This window comes from Pituophis catenifer, unplaced genomic scaffold (genome assembly GCF_029215685.1).
Source record: "Pituophis catenifer annectens isolate HBS135680 unplaced genomic scaffold, rPitCat1.0.hap2 SCAF_8, whole genome shotgun sequence".
NCBI lineage: Eukaryota > Metazoa > Chordata > Lepidosauria > Squamata > Colubridae > Pituophis > Pituophis catenifer.
The window spans coordinates 53,283,102-53,295,952 of NW_027256888.1; the positions used below are offsets into that span (position 1 = coordinate 53,283,102).

Sequence of the window (12,851 nt, forward strand, 5' to 3'; positions counted from 1 at the left end):
CAGCATCCTGATTAATTAAAGCTTTGATCTCACATAGATATTTAAAATGAGTAGATCCTACTGAAATTGCTGTAGTTTTTGAATAAGTTGGTGCAATCTTATTATAAATGTACTTTGTTTTCTATAACAAAACTCATTTGAATCTAAAACTTTCCAGATGTCTAGGGCAAAACCCTATTATGTGAGAAATATATAAATTCTATAACCAAATTTACGATGTTTCCCCAAAAATAAGCCCTCCCCGAAAATATTTAAATGCATGCACAGTTGGTCTGGTTAGGCTTAGGGAGACAGAGCTGGAAATCAGGTAAGACGACAAGAGGAATCCTGTCCTGCTCCACGCACCCTAAAATAATACCTCCCTGAAAATAGGGCTAAGCGCTTTTTCGGGATTCAGAAAAATATAAGACAGGGTCTTATATTTCAGGGAAACATTGTAGTATATGCTGATTAACCACACCACAGAACCTCAAGAAATAGAGGCAATAACTTACTTTTACTTATTTTGAAATTATATAGATTCTATCAATCTGGCATGGAAAGTTGCTTTATAAACTAAAGGCAATTCTATCTTGTTCATAATTAAAGATGAAATAAAAAGGGGGTTACCAGCTTTGAAAATATGCACTATTTTATTCGGCAAAGTGCCATCTTGATTCTCCTAAAACAATATTGAATAGCCCTTTCCCAGAATGATTTTTTTTTCAAAATAACACGGTAATAATTGTCACATAATTTTTTTAAACGGTTGCATGTGTTGACACAAAATTTACTATGATTGCTTAGCTAAGTAGCAGTTGTTTTTTTTAAAAGGACACTCTGAAAAGAAATTTCCAGGCAGTTAGGGGCATGTAAGTTATTCACAATATTTTACAATATTTTCCAAGTTCCATTAGGAGAGAGCTATTTGAACTAATATAAATAAAATACAACTAACTGCAAACAATTGGAATAGTAATCTAATAATGATTTAGTTTTATGACATTTATGTTACATAAGTACAGAACATTGCAGGATGTTGTATGAAAGACTATTTGTAATACCTGTATATTAAAACATTCAAGAAACATTCTCTTTAAATAAGCTCAGTATTTTTCCAATACAGTGTTTTGCTTATCAATACAGATTCCATTGAGATTTAATTACAGATATTTGCTTGTATCCCGTTTAGTTAAAATTTTACCTTTTTTCTTAACCTCCCTCCCACCCTTTCTTATAAAAATGGTATAAATCTAAACACTATACAATTTAATGAAAAGGAAATCAATATCCCTTTGAATAGCACCAGGCTTTCATGTTGATAGATAAGGCACACTTTTATACCTGCTAACAATTTTTTTTTAAAGCACCATTTCAAGGGGGAAATGCTAAGTTTAATTAACATTGTAGTCCAGGAGATCATCCTGTGTTCCTGGACGTTGGTTGTGGGGGAAGTTATAAATAAATCACATTTCTTTACAGATTATCTTTGCTATATTTTTCTTCCAAATACTGGAATCTCACACAACATAGCACCAAAACTGCAGCAGCCTAATTCCATATCTACCCCACCCCCAGCCCAGCCCCATGTGGTTTCCATTATGTAGGATCTTCAAAGAGTCATCAATGCTGTTAAACTTCAGAGCTATCACTATTGCTCTGCTGTGTAGTCATAGTTTCATTACTGTTGGAATGATTGGTAAATGAGCTTGTTTTCCCATCAGCTGAATGTCCCTTTCGCTTCAGAAGTAATATAATAATTATAACAGTGCAGAGAAGAAGCAATAGTCCAATTGCACCTCCAATAATGGGAATTATCTTGTCTTCTGCATTACTTCCTGGAATTTGCAGGACTGGCTTTTCATAAGGTTTACCTGCTGGAGACCATTCTTTCTGCCTGAATGTAATTTTATTAGATCGGTCAAGAACTATATGCTGGATATTTGTTCCTCTATTCTTATCAGCACCAATATCTTGGGCAAGAGCAGGAATATCAGAAACAGCTCTCCGAGAACGACTAAGATGTGAGGAGCTGTTATTGAAAGATAAAACATGGTGATACTCAATACTTCTTTTTCCAAGGCCCTTATGAGCATTTTCACGTGACCGAACCATGTAGATGGTGTGGATGTACCATTCTCGACCCACTGCTACCTATTAGATTAAAAAAAACAAAACAAAAAAAAAACAGATGAAACAAAATAGAAAACCAAGCAAAATGAAAAAGACAGTGAGCCTCCAATAGCTGCACACCTAATTGGCATGTAGTGGTTTTCATGCAATAACAGTATGATCCACCTTTATTTTACCTGGAATAATGGAGTTGACAGCAGGCTGAATCCATCAGAACCAGGCTGTTTTACCAAAGGATGGCCATCAATGTGATCAACTGCTAGTTTGGCGTGGAACGCCATGCTTCCAAACATTTTTGCTTGTGTATCTGGTTGAGCTTTATCCTAGGGAATAAAGAAATAGTGATATATGATTAAGTTTAAAGTTAAAAATGATGTTTATAAGAATCTAATAGTCCAGTATTAGCATACATACCAGGATTTTGAATCTGTACAATAGGGAAGGTGAGTCAGCTAGGCAACCATATTCTTTGTTACTTGGATTATACTTGGGAACATACCCATCGGCCCCTGTACATAAGAACACCTTCTCAATGTTACAGATGAAAGGTTCCCCTAAATTCTGAACGGGATCCACCATGACACGACCGTAGATTTCGGAACCTAAAATTAAAGAAACATGAAGATCAAAACCAATACTGTGGCTCGAAAAGTCCTTGGATGTAATTCCCCAAGATCTCAAATTCAATAACCAAGTAATAATATTTCATGTGACAGAAAAGTAAAATGAACAGAGTAAGATAATCACATTAACCGTAATTTGAATCCACTTTAAATATTTAAAAAATCAAATTTATTTTTTTACTCCAGATCAGATTACGATTTTGAAAACTTGGCTCTTGGCCTGCCATTCAAGGAGGAAATATGATCCTCAAGCCTGCAAGATATTACAGACTGATATACAGTAGTGGCCAAAATTGTGGAAACCTTTTGGGAAAAGTGTATTTTTTAGGTTTGATGGCTAATAGTACCACTTTTTTTTTAAGTGTTTCAAGATAACACTTCTGGAATGGCCTGGGAATAGCCCAGACCTTAACCCAGTTGAAAAATCTATGGAGCCGACTAAAGAAACTTGTTAGTCAGAAGTGACCCAGCAATAAAACCCAGTTAATAGAAGCAATCATTCAATCTTGGTTTCACATTATAACAGCTGCAGAACTAAAAGACTTGGTTCACTCCATGGGAAGACGTTGTAAGGCCGTAATTCATGCTAAAGGTTACTCAACTAAGTATTAACTGACATGATAATTTTTGTATATCTTGTTTTTTCTATGGTGATTTTTGTATATCTCGTTTTTTCTATGTGTTTCACTTTTCTTCTTTATACTGTAACTGCTATTCTAATAGCAAATCCTTCATAAGCGTTATTGCATTACATTCTTGATTAAATTACCTTTCCATTGATATATTATTTTATAGTGCTACTCCAAAAAAAAATTATTAGCTAGTTTTAGAAAATACTTTTCCCAAAAGGTTTCCACAATTTTGGCCACTACTGTATATACAGTAAATCCAAATCCTGTATTTCCTGATGTAATCATGTTGTTTGAGTAGCTAACAAATTGTTAATCAATACAATCTATAACACAATAATTAAACATTACTAATGCTAAAATTTAAGTTTAAAAACCCTACAATATAAATTAAATAAATGTATAACTGTACACATGAAATAATGTAAGTCACAATTTACATTTAAACTACAAAGGTCTGACATTATGAATAACAATATTCATGAACAATATATGTTTGGCATATATTCATAACATCAACACAGCATGCCATCACTTTGAGAAGACATGCTAGGCCCAGGAAGCCAGCATAGGAAATTATTTTCCATGCATCACCGCACATTACACCGCACTGAAAGAAGAAAAGGTATGACATTCTGGATAAACTAGATTTATTTTATATATGTTTAAAATATTTTTTATCCTGGCATGTTTTAAGAATTCTGTTTATTCATCCCTCAACAATGGTTGGCTAGTATTATTTCATAATTCTATATAAATACTGCCCTTACTTTGAGCTATTAAGATAAATGCTTTATATTGCTCCTAGATGCTTAGTTCAGATTTCACTTGCTCTAGCGAAAATTCGTGCAATTCTATTTTTCTTCACCAGGGGTCGGCCTTTATTCAGGACACAAGTAAAGATAATTTATATGACGTTACACTAGTGATTTAATATATCTTTTGGTCATCCCACTTACAATTTGAGTAAGGTATTAGTCAATATAAAAACAGGAATTCTGCTTCCTAAGGAAAAAATTTTTGCAGAGTCACATTAAACAATGCATTTTAATTTTTAGAAAGAAGCATTTCATACAAAGATGATTGTTCATCTGCACCACTGTAATTTTAAATATGCTTTTTAATTCATAGTGCAAGGGGACAAAAATCCCCTTCTCTCTCAATAGCAAATATTGTAATATAAGAGGACTGGGTTCCTCAGAGCATTATCCCATGTCAATGAACACATTGCAGTTAACAAAAGGGATTTGACAAGGGTGGCCAGAATGGTTCATTGGTCTACTCCGCTGTATGTTAAAGCAGACTTTACCCTCTGTGAATGAGACATCAGTTTCTTCTCCAAATCCCAGAGAGCCATCAGACAGCCACAGATCCTTCTTGGATAGCAGAAACATTTGAGTATTGAGATTAAATTCAGCTGCTACTGGGTCACTGACCTGTATAAAACAAAGACTATTTAGGGAAGTAATTTCAATAGTCTTTCTAACAAAAATCTAGCGATAATTTAATTACAGTTTATTCTCAAGATTATTAGAAATACTCAAGAGCGCTCAAGAGAGTAAAACTAAAGAGCTGAATGTGGTCCATGATTTGTATTTATAAATAATTGCTTCAATACAGGGGTGAAATCCAGCAGGTTCTGGAGAACCAGTAGCAAAAATTTTGAGTAGTTTGGAGAACCGGTAGTGGAAATTTTGAGTAGTTCGGAGAACCGGCAAATACCACCTCTGTCTGGCCCTAGAGTGGGGTGGGAATGGAGATTTTGCAGTATCCTTCCCCCAGGAGTGGGGAGGGAATGGGGATTTTGCAGTATCCTTATCCTGCCACGCCCACCAAGCCACACCATGCCCACCAAGCCACACCACGCCCACAGAACCGGTAGTAAAAACAATTAGATTTCATCACTGCTTCAAGAACTAGGTGCTTTGTATAGTGCCATTGTTCTACATAAATGTGCAACCTTGAATTCCTTCTCACAGCCTTTCAAGAATAAAATCTGTAAATGTAGGCTGACTTGATCAAACAACCACCTAGAGGAAATATCGTAGAGTTGGTTGGAATCGGGCAGTATCCAAGTTGATTGCTTGAATGAATAAATAAATATTATTTTTTCATAGAAAGAAATTGCAATCTTAAGTAGGTGCTCCAGTCAAAAAAGCCCAAACCCAACTTAAAATAAAGTGATGTCTGGCAATATTCAATCCTGCTGAAAACAATTCCTGTAATGCAGTTTTACCTAACGTAATGGCATCCAGATCCGTTGGACGTACAATTCTTTTATTTTACAGCATAGTTATAGAAGGATGTTCTAATATAATTCTCCTGCATTAAAGTGACTTCTAATAATCTCTTATAAGGCAGAATCCATTATAATCCATTATACAGAAAAAATTGCATGACATCCTAGAGACATGCAACTGTGAGACAACATTTACATGATGAAATGTTACTAGAAGAGAGGAAAAAGTTTAATATATGGCTGTTATGTTCAACTGTGAGTCCTAAATCAGAGACATTTATAGATATACTCAGTGTTTAGTGCTATAATCTCTACCTTAAAGGCAACATAAGCTCTAGGGCACACTGCTCTAATTTGACAATTTTTTTGCAATTCTAATTGTCAGAATTCTAAAAGTTTAGCCCTAATGCCACCTCAAGTTGAGAAAAACCAATAAAAAATGACCAGATTTTGATTTGGAGAGAGTGTAAAAGAGAAAATGTGTTGTCAGAATTTTAAATATTTAGGGCCCAGTTTTCTAAGTCAGTTTATAACAACAAACATGTAAAACTAATTCAGATTTTTGGCCCTGATACTGCAATTAAGCCAATGTAATTATCAAGTGATATTTCAGAGAAATGTATCAAAATGCTTCATTAGCTGAGAACATTAAAGTCCTGAAATACTTTACCTGCTGGAACCTGATATCCAGATCAAAAGTGATTGGCTCCCGTGGGCTGCAGATGACAGGCTGGGTATATTCTTGGCTGGGTGTGGCAACACAGGGGATAAGTTTCACAGTGTAAGTGCCAGAATAGTCACGTACCTGGAAAAAGACACAGAAACTAAAATACAGGCAGTCCTTGAGTTTCAACCACAATTGAGCCCAAAATCTATGTTACTAAATGAAACATTTGTTAAGTGAGTTTGCCCCATTTTATGACTTTTTTTTGCCACCATTGTTAAGTGAAATATTGCATTTGTTAAGTTAGTAAAATGGTTGTTAGTGAATCCGGATTCCCCATTGACTTTGCTGGTCAGAAGGTCACAAAAGCTGATTTGGAATGACCCCCCGGGACGTTCCAGCCGTCATAAAGATGAACCACTTGCCAAGCATCTGAATTTTGATCAACTGACCATGGGGATGTGAAAAACGGTCATAAGTCACTTTTTTCAGTGCCGTTGTAATTTTGAACGGTCACTAAATGAACTGTTGTAAGTCTAGGACTACCTGTATTAACTGATACAAATCAACTAAGAATAAGAAACCTTTGAAATTTCAATTGGTGCAGAATGCGGCAGCGCAGGCAATTATATGTACTTCACATCTGTGAACTTCTGTTGTGGCCCGTCAGCGGCCTGTGCAGCTAGTAGCTGATTCCGACAGCGAGGAGAATGGTATGGTGCTGCGCCAGCAGCCTGTGCAGCTGGCACTGGAGTCGGACAATGAGGAGGCTGGAAAAGATGTGGTGCCAGAGGCGGGGATTCAGCCAGGGCCTTTAAAACCTCCAGAAGCTTCCATGGGTGACGAGGAAGAAGAGGAGGAGCCTCTTCTCGATGCACGGGCGCACAGAGCTTCCAAAAGGCAGGAGTGGCTCCTAAGGAGAGGTCTCCTTGAGAGTAAGGCTTGGGGTTAATTGGCTACTCCCTTAGCTTATTTAAGGATGGACGACAACTGAGGCAATTTGCAGGGAACAAATTAGTTCACTCTCCTTCGCGTCTGGATCTTAGTTCTTTTATCAGTGTCCTGCAAATTGCTTCTGGGCTTTCTGCCAATCCTAGTAAGATTACGATTATTTATTCTTTGGATTCTTGTAGGCTGTTAAGAAAATTAATTAACAGCCTTTGTTTGAAAAAGACTGATTTAATTTAGTAAACTAAGGTTTGTACAGACTTTGTGTGTGCTGCGTTCTTTGGGTCCGTAGCTGGGGCAGAACAACTGCATTATTTGCCAGTTTGCTTCTGGGTCCATTTGAAGGTGCTACGTTTAAAACCCTTCATAGCATGAGACCAGATTATCCGAGGACTGTCTCACCGAATTACATCCTCCCATGCCATTAGATCTGGCAGAGAAGCCTGCTTTGGGTCCCATCTAAGGACTTATAGTTGGCAGGTGGCTGAAGGCAGGCCTTTTCTGCCATGGTGCCCACCTTGTGAAACATTACTTCTCCCCAACTGAGGTTAGCTTGATGTTCTGTAAATCCATGCAGACCTGGCTATGTCATCAACCATAGGGGTCCTAGGAGACAGGTGATATTCAAAGATGGCTCCATCATTATCACTGATTTATTCTCTCTTGTACCTGGTGATTTATATATTTTATTATGACTGTTTTATATTTTTAATAAATATTATTTTAATATATTTCATTAATTTAATTGTTGTATATCAACCCAATCACCTCCTATGAGATGAATGGTCATATAAATTTTATTTATAAACAAGAAAACAAATAATGGTTATGTTTATCATTGGAATATTTGGCATATGGCTTTTTAAAAATTATTTTTACTATACTTACACAAAATCATTGGAATTCTGAATCCATGGCATGGACAAAATCTGTATGATTAGATGCCTAACTGATTCTGATATACCCATAACATGCTTTTCTTTTCTGACAAACCTTAACCTAATACCCTGTTTCCCTGAAAATAAGACATCCCCTGATAATAAGCCCAAACAGGCTTTTGAACGCATGCGCTAAAATAAGCCTCTCCCCGAAAATAAGCCCACCCCGAAAATATTTAAACGCAGACCTAGGAAATCAGGTAAGATGGCAAGAGGAGCCCCATCTTGCTCCATGCGCCCAAAAATAATAAGACGTCCCCGAAAATAAGACCAAGTGCTTGTTTCAGGGTTCAAAAAAATATAAGACAGGGTCTTATTTTCGGGGAAACATGGTATAACACTCTACAGAACTAACACTATAGCAAAGGTGTGTACATGTGTACCATATATAGTCTTAAGACACAAAACTGACTCATATGCTTGTATTTACTGAATATGCATGTAAAAATATCTGCTCCTAAGCCATACAAAGTCTATTTTCAAGCCATACATTAAACCATGGTTCATTTACCTGTGATTATTTATAGCACACTAAAATTTATTTTAAAAAGTAAGTTAGTATGAACCTAATCTAGATCTCAGCATCACATACTTGGAAGTGTAAATGAGTTTAATGTTGGCCTTTTTTTTTAAAACAATAAAAGCTACCACAAAATACTAATGTTAGAACTCACAGCAAAATCGGAAAGAAACTTCCATTGCTGCATTGGTTGATTGAAGGTGTGCTCACTTTGAGAAAGGTTCAATGTGAATGTAAGGCCAGGATGGTCAGATGACATCACCATAGAAGTCAGAGAAGTACCTGCAAAAGTGAAAGACCCGTTTTATGATGAAGTTTATTGACGTTATTCAACACACTGTGGAATGGAACTATCTTTTCTATTCCAATCTAGGAAACCAAAGAATCAGGATAGAGGGAGATGGACTAGTGGGTAGTGTAGAATCAGGAATTCCTTGCTGTGTATTTTGAAGACAGAAGGAAATTGACAAAAATGTGCCCCTCTCTTCTCATTAGGAAATCCAAAGCTTTTCATGAATAGATGATAAAACCCAGTTCAAACCATAAATTCCTTGGGCAGTTTAGTGTTCTGAGTTGGCACAGAAAGTACATTCTTTGTTGTGCTTTTTTGATGACGTTTTTGATGTTAGCTGTCCATTTTAGATCTTGCAATACGGTAGAACCAAGAAATTTGAAGGTCTCTACTCTTGATACTGTGTTGTCTAGTATTGTGAGAGGTGGAAGTATGGAAGGGTTTCTCCTAAATTCTTCTTGATTTTTGATGAACGTATCTTTTCTTTTATGTACACTGAGAGCATATGCACCAAGACAAATTCCTTGTGTGTCCAATCACATTTGGCCAATAAAATTTTTTATTCTATTCTGTTCTGTTCTGTTCTGTTCTGTTCTTACTGTTTATGAGATTCACATTAAATCCCAAAGTCTGTTGTCATAGACCCACAAAGCGATTTTTAGTTCAGAAAAGATACTCAGAAAACATACAAAATGCTGGCCTTACCTGGATGGGATATTATGAACTGTCCCCTGAATCGAATTTCAGTCCTGAAATGGACCACCAATCGCCCTTCATCATTTATTTGCATACTGGTTGGGTAAAGAGACCCTAGATGTAAGCAGCCATTATATTATTTTAGAAATATTCATACAAGGACTAGTTGTTTGGTATCATTCAAATGTGTTGGATTGCAAGTACCACAAGACTTAGTCAGCATTATGTGGAGTAAGGAGCCGAAATCATTGCTATGATAAAATAAAGCAATAAACATGAAAATAGAATAACATAAATAATTCAAATTTTGTTTTAAAAGATAGCTTGGCTTTGAAGCAACCATCACTCTGCAAATGGCTGGATAAAGTTGTTTACCGCAATCTAGCCTAAAAACCAGCTATTTTTTTCTTGTGAAGTTCCATAGCCACAAATGGCTAATTTGTGTCTAAGAGGCTGAGATTTCCAGACTAATCTCTTAAATTAAAAAGGTTCTGGGAAAGAAAGAAAAAAAAGGAAATATTTATAATTTACCTTGCAGTTCTGCTTCTGGTGGACTTCCAATGCCATCTTTCCATAGAATGGCAGTATCATACACAAAAGTGAGCCTCAACTCAGATTGCAGGTCAAAATGTTGCCAGCCCCCAACTGCTGCAGGTGAATGGAAGACATAAGATACATAGAGGGGTACTCGAAGAGTGACATACGATTGAACCAGATTCAACACCTGGAAAATAGCACAGCATTAGATCACCCTATGTTCATACTGGATCTTCAGGAGTTAAAATCACAGCTCTTCTGAACACAGTATAAAATCGCATCATCATAACTTCCTTTCGGTCCCTTGTTTATTTATTTTCTGATATGTGTTGGCTCCAGAACAAACATTTCTTGTTGCACCTAGAAATCTTGATGCTTTAAAAATGAATTTACAGCTTATGGTAAAGTGCGAGAGAATGAAATGTAGGCCAAAACCTAAGCAGGCAGCCCTCTTCCTGGCTTCTGAAATGCAACCCTGGCAAAGAACAAAACCCACTCTAAAATCAACTTGACAGTCATCCCAGAGTGTGTGGCAATCTAAGATTACAATCAAGGTCCTATTATGGGATTAAGTTGATACTAAAAATCTCACATTCATCTCTTACCTCCGGTGCATTGCAGTCCAACTTTTCAAAAGTGAACTTGTTCATATTCAAAAGTATAGCTTTTGATGATTAAAGATAAGCATCATCATCACCAATTTCCTCTCCTGATTTTAAAACTGATAGCAAATCAGATGAAGAATAAGAAGTGAACTAATCTAAGCCTGTAATCTAAGAAGTAAATAAAACTCCAGATAAAAAGAATAACTGGCACCTAACACTCAAAATAATCTTCAGGATTTCAAGCAGTTGAGAATATTTTTAAAACCCAAAACAAAACTGAATGTAACCACCCATCAGTAATAGCTTATAATACTATAACTTTGATTAGGAGACGACACACAAGTCAAATTCTCCCTTTTATTTGCATGCAAACATGCTTTCTCCCTGCCTGTTTAAACTATAGGGCTATAATTTAAACATATAGTACATAATTGAATGTGTATGTTACAAAATAGTTCCATTTACTTTTCTGATGTAGTCCCATCCCATCTAATGTGGCTTCCAGTTTTCCCATAAATAAGATCTATGACTAATTCTGTATGGTTGAAATTTTACTACATGTCAAGTAAGTCAGTCAGTTTCTATATTAGCAATTAATAAGAAATTTCACCACAAAGTATATATTTATCTGCTACTCATGTCTTGTAGCATTTGCTACATATAACAGGTGGAAGGCATGTACGTATATGTTCCTAACTTTAATGTCTTTGTGGCCTCTCTGGGAAGCCTGATATGCAATATATGTTTACAGCTGCATGTATACATATAAACACTATCTCATTTTTACAGGTTTAAATTATATGAAGATGTCAGCTTCCTACATTCTGTCCTTGACATGCTCCCTTTGGCTTTCATTTAGCTAAACTCCAATCTGGCTCTCTTTACCATCATTCTTTCTTTTTCTACCCTAGCTAGGACTATAGCTCTATGTTGCTTTATAATTCAGGTCAGAACTACAAACAGGATCTCTCATTAACTAATGAGATACCAGTTTACTTCCTTCCCACATGCACCTGGATAGACATCATCATCATGAGCCATGGTGGCGCAGTGGTTAGAATGCAGTACTGCAGGTTACTTCTGCTGACTGCCGGCTGCCAGCAGATCAGCAGTTCTATTCTCAGCATCTCAAGGTTGACTCAACTATTCATCCTTCTTAAGTCAGTAAAATGAGGAGACAAATTGTTGGGGGCAATATGCTGACTCTCTAAACCTCTTAGAGAGGACTGTAAAGCACTGTGAAGCGGTATATATGTCTAAGTGCTATTGCTATCATCATCATCATCATCATCATCATCATCATCATCATCATCATCATCATCATCTCTGCCAGGTTTCAAGAATCCTAGCTGCCTTAAAATATACACATACTGTCTTTAAGACAACTGGAAGAGACACATTTTAAATATATTTTTATATGGCCAATGTCAAGATCTAAAATATACATGTGAAGTACTGAATGGATTTTCAGGTAATTCATCTCAAATATCAATCCTAACTATGAAGGGGATGGCTGGTTCTTTTCTGTTTGAATTGAATAGAATATCTGGGCTGGCAGAAATGTCTATGCTAGCTAGCATCTATCCTTAATGAAGGCACTGTTTCTCCCATAACAGTTGAATTAGGGCTAACTGAAACTATTTGATTTGTCCCAAACCATGAATTTATGGTTTTAAAATTAAGGCAGAATAGGGTTTAATTAAATGAATTTAAAAGTAAATGAAAGTACAGCAAATTAGTGTTAGTTCTTTGTCCTAGTCCTATCCATTTTCTGAAGCATGGTCTTAGTCACTGCTCCCTGCCTTCTGCAAAAGGCAGCTTTACTTAGAACAGTTTACATCCTGGGACAATATCTTTAATAGTAATAAAAAATGCCTGAAAAAAAATGCCTGTTTCAGGTCCTTGAAAAGGATGTGATAATTGGAAAAAAATCCCTGGCACAGTCAGGGATTGTGGATGCCTCCTTTTTAGTTTCACACTAAATATTTAACATTATGTATTAAATTATAGCACCATGTTTTGGATTATTTAATAAAATTAATTGTACT

General features: G+C 36.2%; 1 protein-coding gene across 1 annotated transcript in view; it reads right to left on the reverse strand.

Annotated features, from left to right (window-relative positions):
- Positions 1-1,611: 1,611 nt before the first annotated feature.
- The window catches only part of FREM3 (FRAS1 related extracellular matrix 3), a 75,445-nt gene continuing 64,205 nt past the window's right edge, over positions 1,612-12,851 (reverse strand). The window contains exons 17-24 of the mRNA XM_070948513.1: positions 10,193-10,385; positions 9,671-9,775; positions 8,828-8,955; positions 6,274-6,408; positions 4,674-4,800; positions 2,527-2,714; positions 2,289-2,435; positions 1,612-2,133 (exon numbers count right to left, since the gene is read on the reverse strand). Of these exons, the coding sequence (XP_070804614.1) occupies positions 1,612-2,133; positions 2,289-2,435; positions 2,527-2,714; positions 4,674-4,800; positions 6,274-6,408; positions 8,828-8,955; positions 9,671-9,775; positions 10,193-10,385 (1,545 nt within the window). The remainder of the gene's footprint in view (positions 2,134-2,288; positions 2,436-2,526; positions 2,715-4,673; positions 4,801-6,273; positions 6,409-8,827; positions 8,956-9,670; positions 9,776-10,192; positions 10,386-12,851) is intronic.